This window comes from Heterodontus francisci, chromosome 18 (genome assembly GCF_036365525.1).
Source record: "Heterodontus francisci isolate sHetFra1 chromosome 18, sHetFra1.hap1, whole genome shotgun sequence".
NCBI lineage: Eukaryota > Metazoa > Chordata > Chondrichthyes > Heterodontiformes > Heterodontidae > Heterodontus > Heterodontus francisci.
Window position 1 is genome coordinate 22,980,864 of NC_090388.1, and position 23,558 is coordinate 23,004,421.

Below are 23,558 nucleotides of genomic sequence, written 5' to 3' on the forward strand. Positions count from 1 at the left end.
AATCAATCTTGATTTTAAGGCTCATAGCAATGCGATATGAAATACATGGTGTTGGTACAAAACGCAGGATGTATGCAGTATAGTTCAGTAAATGACCTGCAAAAATAATTAAGTGCTTGTATTTTGCAACAAGGTATGGTAAAATGCTGAATGGTATAACATATCAGTTTTCAAAGATAGAGACATCCACTGATGCCTATTTTGGATGCCATCTGGTCTATAATTTCAAGTTTGATTCAGGCGTCTGACAGTGCTATGGCCTTGAATGCAGTGCTCAGGGCAATTCCATATCACTGATCTTTTTATTCATGCCCCCTTTCCCCTAATTGCCCACAGGTGCCCATAATGTGATGGAGTGTATGGCAGGTTAATTTTTATATATCTAAGTAAAAGAACTTTGGTTCTATTAGTTGCCATTCTTGCTGGTATTCATTAAATTCCAGGACAGTTAGGAGTTGCTTTTCCAATGCATGAAAATGTGAATACCTTTGAAAAAATGATTGATTGAAAGCGCAGTTGGACAAGTAGTTGATGAGATCATTGGAGTTCTATAAATTGTGTTAAATGTTGTATTTCGTGAATCCTGTGGCAAAGATATATATAGAGTTACTTTTCCTTTTAATCTCCTATGGAGTCACGTGAGGAACAATTTTGATATAAGAACTAATTGAAGAGTCTGCCCAAATTTTCCTTCAAGATTGTAGAAAATTAATTCAAAAACAAAATACTGCGGATGCTGGAAATCTGACCTGAAATGTTAACTCTGTTTCTCTCTTCAGAGATGCTGCCTGACCTGCTGAGTATTTCCAACATTTTCTGTTTTATTATTATTGTAGAAAATGAACCTGGCTGTTCATGAGCAAATTTGTGCTCCGAATTCATCTCATGAATTTCTGTACATTTGTGCTTCAGACTATAACATTGTTGATGACAGTTATTGGATATTTTTGTTACATATTGTAGTAAAAACCTGTGCATTAGTTAAGGACTATTGTTTTCAAAGCAATGCGGAGCTGTGACTTTTACTGCCCACTTGTAATGAAGTGGGTAAAGGTAAAGCTCCATTTGTGCACACATAGGGCACTATTCTGTGACTTCTGAGTGCTTGTGTGATTTTTTTTAAATAATTGGAAGTCACTAATTAGCAAAAATGTGGTTTTACACAACTTGGCATAATGTTTTCATTTTTCAAAATGGTAGGTCTTTGTAGTGGCTCCTTGCACAGTTGAAGTTTCCCTGTTTTATTGTGGACTTCTCAGGTTGATGGTGCCCAAAAATTGCTTCCTTTTCCTTGTTCTGTTCCTGAGGCTTTATTGGCTTTGCATATAACTTGAGGCAACTAAGTTTTTACATTTCAACAGGTAATATATTTTTTATATTTTAGATGCATCATTATGTGTCTGAAGTACTTTCTTAATTAAATAAAGTTATCCATTCAAAGGCTTGCCATTTACAATAGCAGAAAACTGTATACTCTGGTAAAATCGAATGGATTAAATCTGAACTCTTCAAATTCAATAAGAGATGGAAACTATCTGGAGATCAAAATACTTGTGTATATATCCCTGAACTTTTAATTACTGTTGTGTATTCCTGCATCTAATTAGTCATGCAGTAATTCTGTTTATGGCAGCAAAGGCAAACCCAGACTTTCCTATTAGATTAGTATTCATGGTCTATCTTTTACACAGATTTTTTTTTATTTCTATATTGTTATTAGCGTAATGGTGAGTTTAGGTGGCTTTGTTGTAGATGTATTTTTCACTGGGTGTTCAGAAACTATAATCATTGAGTAAAATGTTTGTACTACATATTCTTCAACTGAAAATACCCTCTGCAATTTTTTTTCCCTTTCATCTTGGGTTGTGTCTGGAGAGAGCATTTTGGCTGTAGAGCACAAGGGTCAAATGATGGTTATGGCAAAAACATTTTTAGGCAAAATCATTGAACAAGAAGCAAATTGGTATAACGTGAAAGCATTTCAGATGAAAATATACCATTTTTCCTGTAACCTTTTTGTATCAATGCACAAAATGGTGAACAAAATGTCGAAAGAAAAAAGATTTTAAAAAATTTTTATTTTTGAAATAGGTGACAAACAGCATGTTTGGTGCTGCGAGAAAGAAGTTTGTAGAGGGAGTGGAGAGTGATTACCATGATGAAAGTCTGTATTACAGCCAGTCTTCAATGTTCCCTCATCGAACGGAAAAAGATGTAAGTAAACGTTTATAAATCTAGAATTAAATGTTTGTAGTGAGCAATTCAGTGAACATGAAAACTTAAGGATTATTTAAATATCCATTACCCTCAGACTTCCTTGACTGCACATTAAAGTACCCCCATTCCATATGGTACCTAATTCTGTGTTTTCCTATTTTAAGCAGCTGAATGTTGCATGATACATGGCATGCTTATTAGGATCCCATGACTGAGAGGAGGGTGTTATAATGTTATTTATATGATTTGTGAAAAATTACTAGTCACAGTTATAAATCGAGTTACATTTGCAGTTTTTAAATACATTAGTAGATTTGCTGTATTCACTCAACTAATAACCTCGTAAACGTGAGTTTCTGTATATTTTGTTTGCAGTACTCTTTTTGTCAGGTGCGATTGAGCTTCAGTATGCATTTATGATTCACCTGATCATGCAGTCTCTGTTTCTCTTTTAAGGTATTTATTGTCTTCACTGAAATAGCTTCCCTATTTTCCTCAATGATTCTTCACAGAGTGATAATTCCCCTTCTGTATTTTCAACAAACACCCAAGTTCCTGCTGCCACTGCTCCTCCTGTTGTTACTTGATCTCACCTTCCATCAACATTCAAGACAAACTTTCACAGTCTTACAAGGTTATTTCTGACCACTTCATTGTTTCCCTGAATAGCAGCAACCCCCTGTTCATCTCCAAACGCCTCTGCCATCACCCTTCACTCATTGAAAAAAGTCTACCCTCTCATTCTTAATTCCCAACTCCCTCTCCTCTTGCCCTCTGTTGATTTACTCAATGGCTGCCATTCCTTCTGTCTTTGTCCTTGTTCCCATGAGATCCTTTGTGGTATCCTGCCCTTGCTGTACCAAATCTCATTCCACTTCTGATATATCACCTTTCTGTGTCCTTATGTGACATCTACCATTGCTACAAGCACAAATAGCCGTGTGGGAATATGATGTAGTGGCAATAATGGAAACGTGGCTTAAAAATGGTGAGGGCTGGACACTTAATATTCAAGGATACAAAGTGTTCAGAAAAGATAAGGAAAGAAAAAAAGGGAGGTGGAGTGGCAGTACAGATCAGGGAAGACATTGTAGTGTTGGAAAGAGCAGATGTTCTTGAGGGGGCAAGGACAGAATCCTTTTGGTTAGAGTTGATTAGCAAAAAGGAGATAATCACATTTCTGGGGGTATTCTATATGCCTCCAAATAGTGAGAGATAGAATAACAAATCTGCAAGGAAAGCTGCAATAACTATAGAGTGGTGGTATTGGGGGCCTTTACTTATCTAAATATCGATTAGGATAGTATTAGAGTAAAGAGTAAGGAGCGGGAGGAATTTCTGAAATGTGTTCAGGAGAACTTCCTTCATGAATATGTTCTCGCTCCAATTAGGAAGGAGGCATTGTTGGATCTGGTGCTGGGGAATGAGGTGGACCAAGTGGCTATAGGGGAACACTTGAGTAAGAGTGATCATAGTATCATAAATTTTAGACTTGTAGTGGAGAAGAGCAAGGAGCAATCTGAAGTAGAACGTCTAAATTGGAAAAGGACTAACTTCAATGGGATGAGAAAATCTCTAGCCAGGGTAAATGGAACCTAAGACTGACAGGCGAAACTGCTAATGGAACAATGGGTCATCTTTAAGGAGGAGATGTTTTAGATACATTCCAAGAAGGGAGAAAGGTAAGGGAACCAAAGCCAGAGCTCCTTGGATGACGAGGGAGATGGAGAATATGATCAAAAGAAACAATGAAGGTGTATGATGCATGTCAGGTGAATTTTTCAAGTGAGAACCATGTCAAATACAAAGTTCACAGAATCGTTACAGTACAGAAGGAGGCCATTCGGCCATCATGTCCACACTGGCTGTCCGAAAGAGCAATTCCCACAGTTCCATTCCCCTGCTTTCTCCCCATAATCCTGCACATTTTTCCTTTTCATATAACTGTCTAATTCCCTTTTGAATGCTTCATTTGAACCCGCCTCCACCACGTTCTCAGGCAACGCATTCCAGACCTTAACCATTCGGTGCATGAAAAAGTTTTTCCTCATGTCACTTTTGCATTTCTTGCCAAATACTTCAAATCTGTGCCCTCTCGTTCGCGATCCTTTCACGAGTGGGAACAGTTTCTCTCTATCTACTCTGTCCAGCCCCCTTATGATTTTGAATTCCTCTCTCAAATCACCTTTCAGCCTTCTCTTCTCCAAGGAAAACAGTCCTAACTTCTCCAATCTATCTTCATAACTGAAATTCCTCATCCCTGGAACCATTCTCATGAATCTTTTCTGTACTATCTCCATGCCCTCACGTCTTTCCTAAAGTGCGGTGCCCAAAACTGGCCGCAATACTCCAGCTGAGGCCAAACTAGTGTCTTATGCAAGTGCAACACAACTTCCTTGCTCTTGTACTCTATGCCCCTATTAATAAAGCCCAAGACACTGTATGCTTTATGTACCGCTGTCTCAACCTGTCCTGCCACCTTCAATGACTTATGCACATATACACCCAGGTCCCTCTGCTCTTTCATCCCCTTTAGAATTGTACCCTTTATTCTATATTGTCTCTCCATGTTCTTCAGACCAAAATGAATCACTTCACATTTCTCTGAATTGAACTTCATCTGCCACCTGTCTGCCCATTCCACCAACTTGTCTATGTCCTTTTGAAGTTCTACACTATCCTCCTCACAGTTCACAATGCTTCCAAGTTTCATATCATCTGCAGACTTTGAAATTGTGCCCTGCACACCAAGGTCTAGGTCATTAATATATATCGGGAAAAGTTGAGAGAGGAAGTGAAGAGGAAAATACAACTGGCAAAGAGAGAATATGAGAATAGAATGGCAGTCAACATAAAAGGGAACCCAAAAATCTTCTACCAGTACGTGAATAGTAAGTGGATGGTAAGAGGTGGAGTGGGGCCTCTTAAGGACAAAGTGAGTGATATATGCTTAGAGGCACAAGACAAGGCTAGAATACTTAATGAGTATTTTGCATCGTGTTTACTAAGGAAGATGAATCTGACAAAATATTGGTAGAAGCAGAGATGATAGAGGTAATGGATGGGGTGAAAATTGAGAGGCAGGTGTACTGGAAAGGCTGGCTATGATTAGAGTAGATAATTTGTCTGGTCCGGATGGCTTACATCCAAGGTTGCTAAAGGAAGTGGAGGTGGAGATAGTGGCAGGGCTTACCTTAATCTTCCAGTCTTCCCTAGATATAGGGGTGGTGCCAGAGGATTGGAGAGTGGGACATGTGACACCCGTATTCAAGAAAGGGTGTAAAGACATTCCTAGTAACTACATGCTGGTCAGTTTAACATTTGTGGTGGGCAAGGTTTTAGACACAATAATCATGGAAAAAATCAACAGACACTTGGAGAGGTTTGAGCCAATTATGGATAGCCAATATTTATTTATTGATACAGCACTGAAACAGGCCCTTCGGCCCATCGAGTCTGTGCCGACCATCAACCACCCATTTATACTAACCCTACATTCCTACCACATCCCCACCTGTCCCTATATTCCCCTACCACCTACCTATACTAGGGGCAATTTATAATGGCCAATTTACCTATCAACCTGCAAGTCTTTAGCTGTGGGAGGAAACCGGAGCACCGGGCGAAAACCCACACAGACACAGGGAGAACTTGCAAACTCCACACAGGCAGCACCCAGAATTGAACCCGGGTCGCTGGAGCTGTGAGGCTGCAGTGCTAACCACTGCGTCACTGTGCCACCCTATCAGATTGTGCTTGATTAATCTAATTGATTTTTTTGATGAAGTAACAGAGAAGGTTCATAAAGAGAATGCAGTGGATGTTAGCTATTTGCATTTTAAGAAAAGGCTGGTTAACAAAACTGAGGCTCATGGAGTAGGAGGGTCAGTGTCAGCTTGGATAAAAAAAATTGCATTAAGGACAGAAAACAGCGAGTCATGGTAAATGATTATTTTTCAGACTGGAGGATGGTAGACAGTGGTGTTTCCCAAGGGTCAGTGCTTTTTTTTGTTATGTATAAGTGATTTGGATATTGGAATAGAGAGTAACATTTCAAAATTTGCCATGATAACAAACTTGGAGGAGTGGCACACAGTGAGTATGGTACAAATCGACTGCAACAGGGCATAGATAGGCTAGAGGAATGGGCAGACGAGTGGCAGATAGAATTTAATACAGAGAAGTGTGAGGTGATGCATTTTGGCAGAAGGGATGGGTAAAGGTCAGATAGACTAAATGGCACAGTTCTAAAGAGTGTGTAAGGACTGAGGGACCTGGGGTGTATGTGCATAGATCTTTGAAGGTGGCAGGACATATTTACAGAGTGGTCAGCAAAGCATATGGGATCTTAGGCTTCATTGAGTACAAAAGCAGTGAAGTTATGCTGAACCTTTTATAAAGCTCTAGTTAGGCCAAAACTAGAGTATTGTGTCCAGTTCTGGTCACCACACTTCAGGAAGGATGTGAGGGTCTTTGAGAGAGTGCCGAGGAGGTTTACCAAAATGGTTCCAGGTATGAAGGATTTTAGCTACGTTAGGTTGGAGAAGCTAGGGTAATTCTTCTTGGAGCAAAGGGGATTGTGGGGAGATTTGATAGAACTGTACATAATTATGACAGGTTTGGATAAGGTGGACAAAAAAAAAATGCTGTTCCCAGTAGCTGATGGTACAAGGACTAAGGGACACAGATTTAAGGTTTTGTGCAAGAGACGCAGAGGTGATGTGAGGAAGAACATTTTTACGCAGCAACTGGTAATGACCTGGATCTCACGGCCTACGAGGGTAGATAATCAATGATTTCAAAAGGAAATTGGATGGACAGTTGAAGGAAATAAACTTGCAGGGCCTACAGGAATAGAGTGGGGGGAATGGGACCAACTGGATTGCTGTACAGAGAGCTGACATGGACTCGATGGGCTGAATGGCTGCCTGCTTGCTGTAAATGACTCTGACTCTCAATCTTGTCTGAAGGTGCAGGGAGTATATCTAAGTTTGCAGCTGACACTAAGAATGCACAGTAATGGTGCAGATGAAACCAGGAAGTTACAAAGTCACACAGACTAAGTGAATGGGGAAAACGATGGCAGATAAAGTTCAATATGGGGAAATTGTGAGGTCATCCACTTTGGATCTGACAAAGACAAAATGGATTTTTTTCTTAATGTTGATATACTAAGATGTGGAGGAGCAAGGGAATTTGGGTCCTCTATTCTGTAACCAGTTCTTCCATGAGAAGAAATGGATGCATCTCTGGTAGCTCTGAATAAAAGGCTGGAGGATAAAGGGTGTGAAACATTGCACTTCTATTAAGGACATTTTCCGAGGTCATGAATTTTCACAGGTCTCTAAAAGCTAGTGTACAGCTATAATAATGGAATGTTGGCCTTTATCTAAAAGGTGGTGGAATATAAAGGTGAGGAAGTGGTGTTTTAGTTGCATGGAGCCATGGTCAGTCCCCAAGTTGATGATCATTAGATTTTTATTACTTCAGGGTATCGAAGGATATGGACCAAAGATGGGTAAATGGAACTGAGGTACAGATCAACCATGATCTAATAGAATAATGGAACTGCCTCAAGGAGCTGAATGGCCCAATACTTTTCCTGTTTTCTATGGTAATGCATGAGAATATTTTGATTAAAAAAATGATTATGATGGATTTTTCTTTTGGTATTGACACTGCAGTTGGCACTTCAGAAAGATTTAGCTAGCCTGTGTTTTCAAGGCTATGTACTGTAACGTTGGAGGCACTTCTCCAGAGCAGTTCCTGTTCATGTCATAAATCTGAGTGGTGTGACAGTTTTTAAGCCTCCTAGATAACGTCCAAGTAAGATTGAGACATACTAGTCACAAAGAATGGATAAAAATAATGGAGATTTAAAACGCTACTAAAATAGTAATGTCACTTGAATTCACCTGGCTATCTTTAAATTGAAATTTGACAAAAAATTAAGTACTTTTTGTTTTGGAAAGTTTTTAATTTTTTTTTTTATAAACTCCTGATGTCATACTGAACTTCAGTCAACTTTTGGGAAAATCCCTTCCCTCTGATGACATACACATTATATTGCAGGAAGAAAGTGTCTCCTGATTTCATCCCTGAATGGCACAGTTCTGATTTTAAGATTATGCCCCCTTGTTTAGCATTCCCCCACTTGAGGTAGTTTCTTTGTATCTATCCTGTCAAATTCCATTATTATTTGAAATACCTTGATTAATCCCCAGTACCATTCTGGTGAACTTGGGCAAAGGCAAAAAAAAGGCTACAATCTTCTTGCTTTTGTTTCCCTGTTTCAACCCATCAATTTGTAAGATAGACTGTTTTCGATTTCTGCAATGATGTACTTGGAAGGTTGGGTCATTTTCCTCATATCTTTGAATTCTTGATAAATTCCTCTATTATACCTTTATCAGTAACAGAATTATAGTAAAATATTTACAGGATTATTTACTGTATAAAAATGTGCTCAGTTTACATTTGAGGTATAGGATACATGATGCAGAGTGATACTATTACTGACAAACCACTAAATGATGGGCTTATTTCAAGCTGTGTACAGCTTCAAGTGTATCTGCCTGTCTGACATGCAAGCCAGTTTATTTCCAATATTGATGTAAAATGGACATTCGTCCCATAAGTAATGAATACCAACAGATCTCCTGAGGCATTGTTCACAGTGAATCAGAAGATACTGCTGTTTTATAGTGACCAGAGTGTTGATTGATATGCATAAAGTATGTTGTGTTGTTAGAGTGCATCAGTGTTTAAGGTGACTTGTCACTTTTTGAAACATGAAAACCTAATTGTTATGCGTGAACACCAACAACAACAAAAAAGGTGGGGGGGGGGATGTGGGGGTGTTGTGTAGCAGCACAAGGGAAGGCCTTGAATGGGTTCCTACTTGCCTTGTTGGGAATAGTGCATTGCACAGGAAACCCAAAAATGTTGTGGGAAATTGACCTTTTTGGCTTTGTTTGTCGGGTGATAGTTGCACATGGAAGAATCATTTTTTTAAAATTGCATTTCATGAATGTTATTGAATGTTGGTTTTTAGGTATGCCCAATATTTTGGGGCTTCTGTGGGATTTATGGAGTGTATAGTGCCCTCATGACATGCAGTACTAATATCTGGACAATTTCTCTTTAATCAGTTAGCTGTATTCAAGTAGCCACATTGTCGCTAGAGTAAATGCTATCATTTTGCCTATTGCATTGTTTTACAATTTAAGGTATTTTAATAAAAACCTTGAAGTTGCATTGATAAACTCTTCGTTACTTTATTTTTTAGTTCAGTGGTGAGTTTCTTCTCTGGCATTCTTTGTGGATACCATATTTGTTATCAAGGGTGAGGGTAGTTGGAATTTTTAATTCCATAATGGACATTCCTGAAAACAAAATAGCTGTGTTTGATTATCTGTGTGCCCCTTGTGCTTTCCATACTCTGTGTGAATTTAGTTGTTCCCCTATCTCTGGATTCCTTTATTTCCTGTGGAGATATCTATAGATTATCTTATTTACAGTAACTCCGCATACCATATGGAAGCTGTTAAAACGGGGGCACTATTAAAATTGGAAAGAGTCTGCAAATGCTCATAGCATCTATTTTGCTGCAAGAAAAACAGCTGCTATTTAAGGTCCAGAGCAATAATGCTTTGAGCAAGAAAATAAACAGATAATGCTTAGAGAAAGCACGGCAACAAGAGAAAAGAGGTAAAAGAGCACAGCAACAAAACAAAACAAACACAACAGAAAGAAACCAGCCTAGAAAACAGAAGAAAAGGTTTTTTAAAAAAATCAAGACCGAACAAACTGAGAAGGGAGAATCAAAATGCGATGGGAACAGTAAGTTATTAAAGTATAACATTGCAGTAATAAAGCTCCTATAAGTACATTAAAGTATGGAAAAACTATTATTTCAGTACTTGCTGTATTCATATTCATGTGTGTTAGAGAATACACTTGGAGGAGGAGGCAGAAAAGCTGGAGCTGGGTACATCATTTTACAGAAATAACCTGCACTTGGCCCCGCTCAGTTGGGTGAAAATTTGCTAGCTTTTGAGTTCAAGATAGAAACTCACTAAACAGCATTTTGACCGAAAGAAAATCTAGATTTACCTAAAGCCTCACAGATCCAGTGACTTTGGCCTGTTTCTATTTAATGATATGTTTGTTATGCCAGTTTGAATTTTAGAAGCTTGTTGGATTTGTTCTCTGCACTACTTGCTAGTGGATGAGAAAACCATATTAAATAAAAGAAGTAAGAAATAGCTTAACCTTCCTGGGCTCCCTGATCTAAATTCAACATATTTGCTTTTCTCAATTTTTGTCTTAACTACCAGTTAGGAAAAAAATTATACTGCTGTTTTAAAGGTAGGAAACCTTATCCGATTTAGCAGTCAGGGAGATGATCCAAAAGCATTCATAGTTGAAAGGATGTGTTTTCTTGGATCGTTCAGAGTGTCAAGACAAGCTACTTGTGGGAATTGCCCTATTACTCCATCAAATCAGAGAATAGTTTATATGAGGCTAAAAAAAGTTAAAAGGTTTTCTTGCGATGTTTTGTATGTTGTAAAATGACTGGCAACTAACCTTGGATGTTGGCCTTTGTATCCCTAGGACTTTGTGCTGGTGAGTCCACATTGCTGCTATCTGTTTATTACCTGCCTCTAGCTAGGACATCAATATAGAACCACCCCATAGTTTTCCAGTTTTGGAAACAGCCATCTTTCCTTCCCAAGGTGATTAATATGGAACTCATATTTGGGTCTGAGCAAATTGATCACAGAATTTTACAAATCATGGGGATTCTGTGAGTTTATACTTCTATAATTTCAAGGCTGTTAGCTTATTGCTCTCTGTCTCAGCACAAATGACTTGTTTGGCACATATAGAGCAGTGCTGAAGTCCCTTTTTGTTGTCAAGTTATGTAAGTTTCACTTGGCTTGGGTAATGTCACATAATCATGGGGTTAAGGGTTTTTCTGCTACCTCATGTTACTTCCTTTCAATAAAAGAATAACTCTGACTGTTTAGAAAGCGTTCTTCAGGGTAACCCTTTACAAAGATGCCTCCAGGACAATAAGTTTTGAGTGATGAATGTAAAATGTTGGAATTAAGTTTATTCAATCGAGCATACCCTTGAAAAGACATAAAGAGGAACGAGATTCGCAGGTCTTGATTTTGATCTAAGTCTTACTATAGAAGCTCATCCTTCCCCTTTGAACTTAAAATAATTCTAAGAGTAAGGTGCAGAAGAACATGTCAAACACAGTTCTGATTCTTTCACACTGATTTAAAAAAAAACAGTGCAATGCAACAGTGTTGAATGGCAAATCTTGAATCCAAACAAAATAATAGTAATGGGAAAAAAATTCTTGAACTGTGGAAATTCAGGTTGGTATCATTATAGAATAAAAAGAACTTGCATTTATGTAGTGCATATCTCAGAATGCCCTGAAGCACCTTCATATAGTGGATTACATTGAAAGTGCAGGTCGTATTGTTTTGCAGGCAAACTTTTCATGTCATAAGGTTGGACAAACTTCAGTTTGGTGAATGACAAATTAATTTTTTTGTAATGTTGGTTGACAGAGGAATGTTAGTTCAAATACCAGAAGACCTGCCTGCTCTTTTTCAAATGGAATTGCAGAAAAGGCAAGTGAGGTATTAGTTTAATGCCTTGCCTGAATGATTGCTTCCCCAACATTTCAGTACCTGGCCATAGCGATGTTCTGAAAGTATCCCTGAAGAGATTGGACATCCTCGACCACTCGTGGGAGATCCTGGCTCATGACCACCCTAGATGGAGAAAGCTTATTCGGGAAGACATCGTACACCTCGCGGGACTTTGTCGGGAACATGCGGAGGTGAAGTCGAGGCGTCGGAGGGAGCACATGACCTTCCAACTACTCATCTACCTGACCCTTCAAGCACCACCTGCCCCTCATGACTTAACAGCCAACTCCAAACCCATCATGCTGGAGTGGAAGCAAGTCATCCTTGATCCCGAGGGATTGCCTAAAAAGAAGAAAGCAGTACTTCACCCCAGTACTGCACCAAAATGTTAGATTATATGGTCTAGTCCTATGATCCATAACCTTCTGACTCAAATGAGTAGCTAATGGTTAAAATCTCAGCTCAGAAATACAATTTTCTTGATATAAAAGTAGGTTTATGAAATATTTTTGATGTACATGGGGCAACAAATCCACTTGACTCTTGACATTTGTGATTATATACCTATGGAGTTCCGTCTTTTCCCTCAGTAATTTTTGAATCTAGAATTATCCTTGTGGCTCAAGAATGGGTTTATAAGGTTGTATTGTGGATCTGTATCTGTTGTGTGTATATTGTTGATCCACTAATAGAAACTTTGAACTTGCAGTTTTGTTACTGACTGCACATGCTTTTTCCCTAGATGCTGGCATCTCCATCACCATCAACATCAGGGCAGCTATCTCAGTTTGGTGCAAGTTTATATGGGCAAAGTAAGTCTTTTCTGTTGTCAAAGTTTTTGCATTTAGAAGGAAAGTCATTAAGTGGACACTTATTAATGTAAACATGTAATGGGTAGCAGAGCTTGCTCTGAAATTATTTACTGTCTTGTATGTTTCAATCAAAAAGTACTGGTTTAAAAATACAAAGGAAAAAATGCAAATGCTGAAACCTAAACATGGATTTTATAAGCAGAATGTTTAGACATCACTGGAACTGATCCATTGTCAAACGTGCACGTGTAGCACTTTAAACCTAGTAAAGTATAGCTATTGAAAAGCAACCTAATATTGCTTTTCCAAAGCCCCAATTCTAAAGAGCTTGAGGAAATAGTTTTACAGCTATTGCAGATCTTTGCTGGGAATAGATTTTCAGCCATGGTTCGAAAGGGAAAGTACTTGTACTGTAATTTAATGGATAAGCTTGATAAAGTTAGCATGCTACTTAATACATAGGTAATAATAATCAAATAGTACTACTTATGAACAAAAGTACTCCATCAGTATTAGGCAACGTACCTCGGCAATCAAAACCACAATTGAAAGAGCCTATATTCATGTTTTCACAGGTGCATTAGGCCTTCCAATGAGGGGAATGGGCAACAATAACCCTCAGTTAAATCGCAGCTTATCACAAGGTACTCAGTTGCCTAATCATGTTACGCCAACAACAGGAGTGCCCACAATGTCACTTCATACTCCATCTTCACCAAGCAGGTAATGGGATAAAAGCAGTTTTAATTACCTTCTCCTGCATCAGTGCTCAACATTGTAAACATTTTTTTTTACACTGGTGCTATGGAACTTAGTAGCACTGTGGAAGAAGTTTTGATGTAGATTAAATGCAGTATTTGAATATCACTTGTGAGGAAGTTTAAAAAAACAAACAATATACTGCTATATTGCTGTGTATGCATCCAGCATTTAATTATTGGTGTGGATTCCTGTGTAATTGTGCACAGACGCAGGTGTAAACAGGGCGTAAAACAAATATGTGGCTAAAACATAGAAGAAATTCTGGTGCAGGTTAGTTTTGCACTTAATTACTCCCTGCAGGAGTTTCTTCTTTTGCGCCTGTCTTTCGATTCCTGCACCCGAAGGCATCTCAACTCATTTATAATGACTCTACATTAGGTTAAAGAGCAAATTACATACAAATTACCTGCAATTACGCTGATTCAGAATAGATGCATAGTTAAGCTCGGAATTTTAGGCGCAGCTGTAAATGGTAATTTTTCTAGAGTTTTATTGTGATTTTTGAGCTATACATATTGAAACTTTAATTTTCATACTTAAAGGCGGAATATATGGTTAATGCTGGGCACTATTCTTGGCCCTGATTTCACTTGTTTGTGCCCATTTTTACATTTCGTTGTATACTAATGAGATTGGCAGGATATTTGGGTATAACCAGGCACCAGCAAAATTGGCACAGGATGGGTGTAATTTCAGATGTAACTTGCACAGGAAATTCCACTTGATTGTACTGTCTTGTCTGTCTAAATAGCTGTATTTCTTATTTTTTATGGAATTCTGGTGCGGTTGTGTTCTGAGCGATGCGTTCATGAGGCCGGTGGGGGGAACTTGCAGACAGACTAAAGAGATTTGTGTTGGGCTTTTCTATGTGTGAGCTAAAAGGATGTATGGTGTACAAATAAACAAGTTAATTTCTATGATATGGAAATGCTAGGACATATATTCTCTTGCGACTCCAGTAAATTTTAATTTTTTTAAGTTTTCAAAGATGCATTATTGCTGTTGCCATGAAAGCAGCTTATGCTAAAGAACATACCAGTTATGATTCAATGCATAATTTTAAATTATTTGTAATAAATGTGGATTTCGTAAACTAAATATTCTAGGAGTTTTTACAAATTATATGATTTATTTTCCCTTTTTATTGTCTGTATAGTCTGTTACAAATGCATTTAATAATATGTAATAATTTATGTCATATTAAATGCATAAAGTTGGAAGAGTCATGGGAGGGTGGAAAAAAAATCAGCTCAGCTTGTGCTTCACCAGTTTTATGTGCCTGTGCTAGAGATGGCAATCTTATTTTAAGCTTACTCTTTTCATATGTATGACATACACTGCTGCTATTTAATATTTGTTGTTTTTTAACAGGAGCATTTTGCCTATGAATCCCAGGAATATGATGAATCATTCCCAGGTTGGACAAGGGATTGGGATTCCAGGGAGGACAAATAGCATGAGCAGCTCTGGTTTAGGCAGTCCAAACAGAAGCTCACCTAGCATTATATGTATGCCAAAGCAGCAGCCGTCCCGGCAGCCTTTTACAGTGAGCAGGTAAGCCCAGTGTTTCATCTGTGATTATGATGGAAATGTCAGCAATGGTCAAATGTATTTTTATTATATTAAATTAAAATGGTAAACAGGTTTGAATTTTGCTATTGGTTGCTAATGCATACAGGCAATAGCCTTTCTAGAAGGACCCTCAGTTGATCAAAGACCCACTAATAACACAATGTGCAGATGTATCCTATGCACTATATCCTGCTTTAAAATAACGGTATAACAACAGTGATGAGAACTTTTGAATTTGACCAAAATGTTCAAAGTAAACAAAAAAAATGTGTCTCACTTCTTCTGTAACATTCTGGTCAGTAGCTTACCATTGTTGCTGTCATTTGCAGCCAATATTTGTACAATATACACAAGGCATATTCTTCTTCTGTAACATGCACTGGAGCAAAAATTTATACAGTTGCAGTTCCAATCAAAATTTGATCCCAGAAGCCCACTCAAAGTTACTGTCCACTGTACCACTGCCCTTGGCTTTTGGCCAAAAAGCACTGGATGAAAAAAATTAGATTCACACTTCTGAACTGCAACAGATACATTATTACAGTAACAAACATATAGGTTGAAGTGTTTCAAAGACTTAATGCATCTTTTAAGAGGTGTTAATCACACTTTTCAAAGCAATAGACTCAATTTAGGCACCATGATGTAGCATAAGAAAGGGGAAAACAGGTGCACAAAGGAATTGGAGGATCAGATAGAACTAGATTAAGAAATAGTAAGGTATTGGGTGGGATCAGACTAAGAGAATACAAGAAGATCTAAGGTTTGCAGTGCATGTGTGTAAATGCACAAAATGTGGTAAATAAGGTCGGTGACCTGGAGGTGCAAATAACCACATAGAAGTATGATGTTGTGCCAATGATGGAGACCTGTCTCCAAAAAGGCCACGATTGCATAATAAATATTCCTGGATATAAGGGCTGGAATCTTCTGGACCTATAAAATTCATGGGCGTCCGACCCCACCCATGTCAGTGGTCTGCCCGCCTGCACAATCTTGCAGGTAGCAGCCAATTAACAGGCCGCATTCGCCATCCAGTTAGTGGGGTGCACACAGACAAAGGAGGGCAGGCTGGCAGCCCTATTGGGAGAGGTAAGCGCTGCTCAGGCAGTGGGAAACCTATGGAACGCCTTGATGGAAATACTCATGGAAGGGTGAAGACGGCATATTTAAAAGGAAGGCCCTGAAATATCAGGCAATCAATGTGGAGGGGGAATACCTCCACATGAAAGCGTTTGGGTGCAGATGTACTGCTTTTAGCCTTTGAACAAAAGAAACATAAGAAATAGGAGCAGGAGTAGGCCATTCAGCCCCTCAAGCCTGCCCTGCCATTCAATAAGATCATGGCTGATCAGTCCCAGGCCTCAACTCCTCTTTCAGGCCTGCTCCGCCTAACCCTCGACTCCCCGAGATTTCAAAAATCTACCTCGTCCTTAAATATATTTAGTGACCTAGCCTCCACAACTCTCTGAGGCAGAGAATTCCAGAGATTCACCACCCTCAGAAGAAATTCCTTCACATCTCAGTTTTAAATGTGTGCCCCCTTATTCTGTAACTATCTCCCCGAGTTCGAGATTCCCCCACCAGTGGAAACATCTTCTCAATATCTGCCCTTTCAAGCCCCCTTAAAATCTTATGTTTCTATAAGATCACCTCTCATTCTTCTAAACTCCAATGAATAAAGGCCTAACCTGTTTAGCCGTTCTTGATAAGACATCCCCTTCATCCCAGGAATCAGGCAAGTGAACCTTTTCTGAACTGCCTCCAATGCTAGTATATCCTTATTTAAATACGGGGACCAAAACTGTATGCAGTACTCCAGGTTTGGCCTCACCATCACCCTGTACAGTTGTAACAAGATTTCCCTATTTTTAAACTCTAACCCCTAGCAATAAAGGCCAAAATTCCATTTGCCTTCCTAATTACTTGCTGCACCTGCATGCTAACCTTTTGTGTTTCATGCACAAGAACACCCAGATCCCTCTATACTGCAGTATTTTGTAGTCTTTCTCCATCTAAAAAATAATCTGCCTTTTTATTCTTGCTACCAAAGTGGATTACCTCACATTTTCCCACATTGAACACCATCTGCCAAGTTTTTGCCCACTCACTTAACCTATCTATATCCCTTTGCAGATTCTTTGTGTCCTCATTACAACATGCCTTCCCACCTATTTTTGTATCGTCAGAAAATTTGGATACACTACACTCTGTCCCTTCCTCTAAGTCATTAATATAGATAGTAAATAGTTGAGGCCCTAGGACCGATCCTTGTGGCACCCCACTAGTTTGGGATCATTGATACTGGCATGTGCATCAACCTGTGATGCCCATCGATCTCCTGCTCTGAACTCGCCTCCAAAACTTTGCCAGGCTCCTGGCAGGGGGTGGGAAGGGGCAGCGTGCCATTGGTAAAATTTCAGCTTATTGCCAGTATATTAGTCATTGCCATATCAAGTATCTTAACTGACTACCCGCTGCTGCTGGGAGTCTGCTTCTGGCAAAAGCCCACAGAGGTGGGAACATGTTGGGGAGCTGGCCCAATGTGCTACATTCCAAATTTCCATTCTCCCCCAGCCTCTTTGGTATGGGGCTGGGAAGATTCTGGCTAAGGTGTTCTGGAAAGATAGGAATGAAAGAAGGAGGGGATGTGCAGTGTTAATGAAGGAGAATATTACAATGCTGGTGAGAGAGGATGTCTGGGAGGGGTCAAGGAAAGTACCTATTTGGTTAGAGTTGAGAAACAATAGAGGTACCATTACACGACTGGCTGTGTTTTATAGGCCACCAACTAGTGGGAAGGATATAGAGGAACAAATTTTCAGGGAAATTACAGAGAGGTGCAAGAATAATAGAATATTGATAATGGGGGGGCTTTAATTATCCTAATATCGGCTGGGATAGTAATAGTGTGAAAGGCAGAGAGGGGGAAAAATTTCTGAAGTGTGCACAGGAGAACTTTCTTGATCAGTATATTTTCAGTCCATCGAGGAAAGAGGCATTGCTGGATCTGGTTCTGGGGAATGGGGTAGGTCAAGTGAAGCACGTGTCAGTCGGGGAATATTTAGAAATTAGTGATCATAGTACCATAAGGTTTAGATTAGTTATGGAAAAGGACAAGGAGCAATTCAGAGTAAAAATACTTAATTGGAGGAGGGCCAGTTTCAGTGGGTTGAGAACAGATCTGGCCCGGGTAAGTTGAAATCAAAGATTGACAAGCAAAACTATAATCGAACTGTTAGCTGTCTTTTTAAAGAGCAGCTGGTTCGGGCACAGTCCCATGGTAGGGCAATCAAAAAGAGTAAAATAACTCCTTGGCTGACAAAAGAGATGGAGGGTAAGAGGAAACAAAAATAGGGGATGTGTGACAGATGTCAGGTTGATAATACAAGTGAGAACCAGCCAGAATATAGAAAGTTCAGAGGGGAAGTGAAAAGGGAAATGAGAGGGGCATTGAAAAAAATATGAGAATAGATTACAGCTAACATAAAAGGCAATCCAAAAGTCTTCTATAGGCATATAAATAGTAGAGAGGTATTGAGAGGAGAGATGGGGCCAATTAGAGACCAAAAAGGAGACCTATGCATGGAGGCAGTGGGCATGGCTGAGGAAATAACTGAGTACTTTGCATCTGTCTTTACCAAGGCAGCCGAAGTCATAGTGAAAGAGGATGTAGTTGAGATACTGGATGGGCTAAAAATTGATAGAGGAGGTACTTTGACCGTGATATGAAATATGTCCATTGTTTATTACGTACACAACAGGGGCAGGAAAGTACAATTTTGAGACAGTTATATCCCATGCCCCAAGGGTGCCTTAAATAGGTCTGATGGCTTATTAATCCATCTCTGGCAGCCATCTTAAGTTGGCATTGGGCTGACTGTGCTTAAAGTAGATAAGAAACCAGGTCCAGATGGGATGCATCCTAGGTTGCTGAGGGAAGTATGGATGGAAATGCGGATGTACTGGCCATAATCATCCAATCCTCCTTCGATATGGGAGTGGTGCCAGAGGACTGGAGAACTGCAAATGTTATACCCTTTTCAAAAAAGGTTTAAGGATTAACCCAGCAACCACAGACCACTCAGTTTAACCTCTGTGATGGAGAAGCTTTTGGAAACAACAATCTGGGACAAAATTAATAGTCACTTGGACAGTGTGGATTAATTAAGGAAATCCAGCGTGGATTTATTAAAGGCAAATCATGTTTAACTAACTTGACTGAGTTTTTTGAGGAGGTAACAGGGAGGTTTGATGTGTTGTATATGGACTTCCAAAAGGCATTTGATAATGTGCCACATAATGGGTTTGTCAGCCAAGCTGAAGCGCACAGAATAAAAGAGTAAGTGGCAGCAAGGTTACAAAATTGGCTAAATGACAGACGTTACGACTGAAGCAGGAGGAGTACACCGTTAATTCAGTCCCATTTCTCCACAGGTCACAGCATATCAATAAATTTTCCCACTTACCGAAGCAGCCAATTAGATACTCAATTTGTCCCTAGAATAACGCATGCCAACGAGGTTGCTTTAATAAACAACAAAATTATCTGTTTATTATAAAACCAAGTCTTAACCAGTAATGAAGTATATATATATAAGCGAATCGAAATATTAAAGCCCCGTATTATTATCTTAGCCCTCATACACACGCACATACATCCAAAAACCGGTTAACTGGGGAAAAGGGATTTTTGTTTACAGCTCTTTCAAAGGAATAAAAAAAACTTAAGGACTGCAATGATTTGGAAGGAAGTCCTTTGGTTTGGCAAGGTGTCCCAAAGTCGAATAGTTGAATGCCACTTGAAGTCTTTCCAGGCGAGGTTGATCAACAGTCTGTTTTGGGTAGGCGTTCAAAGAAATTCAACTGTAGAAGCTTCACAAAGGTTTTCCATCAGGTGTGCAGCAACAGGTGTCAGTTCTCCCATTCGATGCAAAAGTCCTCTTAAAGATGCAAGGTTTCTATAAATATTCGGGGTTTCTTCAAAAATGCAGGAGGCAACGCCATATAAGCTTTTGCTTTTCAAGAGCAAGGATTCTTTACAGAGTGGTAATACTTGTCTGGTTCTTATCTCCTGGCAGTAAGGCCTGGCTACCCGACCCGAACCCGACTAGACCCGACTACGTGTGTCGGGTTCTGGTCGGGTCAAAATTCCGAGTCCTGCATTTGGGCTCAGGTCGGGCTGGACACTGCTCCGGGAAGTCACAGGATCAGGTTTACCCATGATTCCCCACAACTCTAGCTGCAGGAATAGCCTACTGCCAGAACAGATGAAGGAGATTTGTGTCGGGTCCGGTCGGAGCGCGAAAAATAATTAAAGGGCTCGGGTCGAGTTCGAGTTGGCTGTGGTCGGGTCGGGTTTTACTTTTATACCCGAGCCAGGCTTTACCTGGCAGGTCCATCTCAAATTCCAATTGACTGCCTTTAGTTCAAAAATGAAACTACTTTTCCAAGCAAGTCTCATGCTAAGTCATAAATTCTCTCTTGTCATAACAAAGGGTAGCTCTTAGGTCAAAACCCTTTGCTGGTTTCCTTGAAATCACCTGGTTTCCAGTATTTGTTTACTGGTCAAAACCAGGAGCCTCTTGTTGAACTTGTTTTTTTTGAAAAAAGCATCCATAAAGTTCAACTGTCTCCAGATGTTTCAATGTCCATGAAATTTTTTTTTAGTTTTTAGAAATATAGATTCCAAGGTTTAACAAAAAAAAGGACTCTCATAACACAGAAAACAGAGAGTAGTGGTGAATGTTGGTTTTTCGGACCGTAGGATGGTAGATAAGTGGTGCTCCCTAGGAGTCAGTACTAGGATCACTGCTTTTCTTGATATACATGAATGACTACAGAGCATAATTTCAAAATTTGTAGATGACACAAAACTTGGAAGTGCAGTGAAGAGGAAAGTGATAGATTCAAGAGGACATAGGCTGATACATTTTGATAAAGACAATATAAACTAAAGGTGCAATTCTAAAGGGGATGTAGAAACAGAGACACCTGTTTGGGGCTGGAGGAGTGGTAGTATATGTGCATAAAATGTTGAAGATGTCAGGGCAGGTTGAGAAAGCAATTGAAAAAGCATATGGGATCCTGGTCTTTACAAATAAAGTACAAAAGCAAGGAAGTTATAATGAGTCTCTATAAAACAGTGGTTTGGTCTCAACTGGAGTAATGTGTCCAATTCTGGGCACTGCACTTTAGGAAGGATATCAAGCCCTTAGAGAGGTTGTAGAAGAGGTTTCCATGCATTCCAACTTCAGTTGGTAGCACTCTCGCCTCCTGAGTCAGAAAGCTGACCGCTCCAGTGCAATGTGAGGGTGTGCTGCGCTGTTGGAGGTGCCATTTTTCAGATGAGACATTAAACCAATGCCCCATCTGCCCTCACAGATGGAAGGAAAAGATACCACGGCACTCTATCGAAGAGAAGCAGGGGAGTTATCCCTGGTGTCCTGGCCAGTATTTATCCCTCAGTCAACATCACACAGATACCTGGTCATTGTCACATTGCTGTTTATGGAGCTTGCTGTGTGCAAATTAGCTGTCGCATTTCCTACATGGCACTAGTGACTAGATTTCAAAAGTACTTAATTGGCTGCAAAGCACTTTGGTATGTCCTGTGGTCATAAAGTGCACTATATAAATGAGTCATAGAGTCATTTACAGCATAGAAGGAGGCCATTCTGCCTATCGAGTCCATGCCAGTTCTCCACGGAGCTATGCAGTCAGTCCCACTCCCCAGCTCGATCCCCGTGGCCCTGCAAGTCAATTTCTCTCAGGTGGCCATCCAACCTCCTCTTGAAGTCATTGATTGTCTCCGCTTCCACCACCCTTGTGGACAATGAGTTCCAGTCATACCACCCACTATGTAAAAAAAAAACGTGCTTCCTCATATTCCCCCTGCATCTTTGCCCAAAACATTTAATCTGTATCTCCTAGTCCTTGTACCATTTGTTATTGGGAACAGTTTTTCCTTGTTTAACTTATCAAAGCCTGTCATAATCTTGTACATTGTTTGAAATCTCCTTTGTTCTAAGGAGAACAAAACCCAGCTTTTCCAATCTAAACCTTGTAACTCAAATCCTCCATCCCTGGAACCATTATGGTAAATCTCTGCCTCCTGTCAACAACCTTCACATTCCTTCCTGAAGTGTGGTGATAAGAACTGGTTGCAATACTCCATTGGGGCCTAACCGGAGCTTTTATAAAGGTTCAGCATACATTCCCTGCTTTTGTACTCAATGCCTCTATTTATGAAGCCCAAGAACCCATATGCTTTACTAACTACTCTCTTAATATGTCCTGCCACCTTCAAAGATCTATGCACATGCACCACCAGGTCCCTCTGTTCCTGCACACTCTTTAGAACTGTGCTATTAAGTATATATTGCTTCTCTCTATTCCTTATGCTAAAATGCATCACCTCACACTTGTCAGTATTCCATCTCCCACTTGTCTGCCCACTCTGCTACGAGCATAGGAGCAAGGTAGGCCAGTCAGCCCCTCGAACCTGCTCCCCCATTCAAGTAGATCATGGCTGATCTACCTTAACGCCATTTTCCTGCATTATCCCCATATCCTTTGATTTCTTTAATATCTAGAAATCTATCGATCTCTGTCTTACATATACTCAGTGACTGAGCCTCTGGGTTGGAGAATTCCAAAGATTCACACTCAGTGAAGAAATTCCTGCTCATCTCAGTCCTAAATGACCTACCTCTTATTCTGAGACTATGTCCCCAGTTCTAGACCTCCCCCCAATCAGGGGAAACATCCCTCCTGCATCATCCCTGTCAAGTCCTGTAAGAATTTTGTATGCTTCATTGAGATCACCTCTCATTCTTTTAAACTCTAGAGAATACAGGTCCAGTCTCCTTAATCTCTCCTCATAGGACAATCCCACCATCCGAGGAATCAATCCAGTGAACCTTTGTTGCACTTCCTCTGTGGCAAGTATAAGGATAAGGTAATAGATAAGGAAACCAAAACTGTACACAGTACTTGAGGTGTGGTCTCATCAAGGCTCTATACAATTGCAGCAAGACCTCTTTACTGCTGTACTCAAATCCTCTTGAAATTTAGGCCAACATACCATTTGCCTTTCTAATTATTTGCTGCACCTGCATGTTAGCTTTCAGTGACTTATGAACAAGGACACCCAGGCCCCTTTGGATATCAACACTTCCCAGTTTCTCTCCATGTATGAAATACTCTGCATTTCTGTTTTCCTACCATAATGGATAACCTCACATTTTCAGAATTACATTCCGTCTGCCACGTTCTCGCCCACTCCTTAAGCCTGTCTAAATCTCCTTGAAGCCTCTTTGCATCCTCTTCACAATTCAAATTTCCATCTAGTTTTGTGTCATCAGCAAACTTGGAAATATTACATTTGGTCCCCACATCCAAATCATTTATATAGATTGTAAATAGCTGGGGCCCAAGCACTGATCCTTGCGGTACCCCACTAATCACAGCCTGCCAACCCAAGAATGACCAGTTTATTCCTACTCTGTTTTCTCTCCAA

At 39.8% G+C, this 23,558-nt stretch overlaps 1 protein-coding gene across 5 annotated transcripts in view; it reads left to right on the plus strand.

The window, feature by feature from the left end:
- The window catches only part of cnot2 (CCR4-NOT transcription complex, subunit 2), a 184,480-nt gene that overhangs the window by 89,442 nt on the left and 71,480 nt on the right, over positions 1-23,558 (plus strand). For all 5 annotated transcript variants that reach the window (XM_068050411.1, XM_068050415.1, XM_068050412.1 and 2 more), the window contains 4 exons: positions 2,092-2,214; positions 12,634-12,703; positions 13,279-13,426; positions 14,837-15,019. In XM_068050411.1, the coding sequence (XP_067906512.1) occupies positions 2,104-2,214; positions 12,634-12,703; positions 13,279-13,426; positions 14,837-15,019 (512 nt within the window). In that variant the 5' untranslated portion in view covers positions 2,092-2,103. The remainder of the gene's footprint in view (positions 1-2,091; positions 2,215-12,633; positions 12,704-13,278; positions 13,427-14,836; positions 15,020-23,558) is intronic.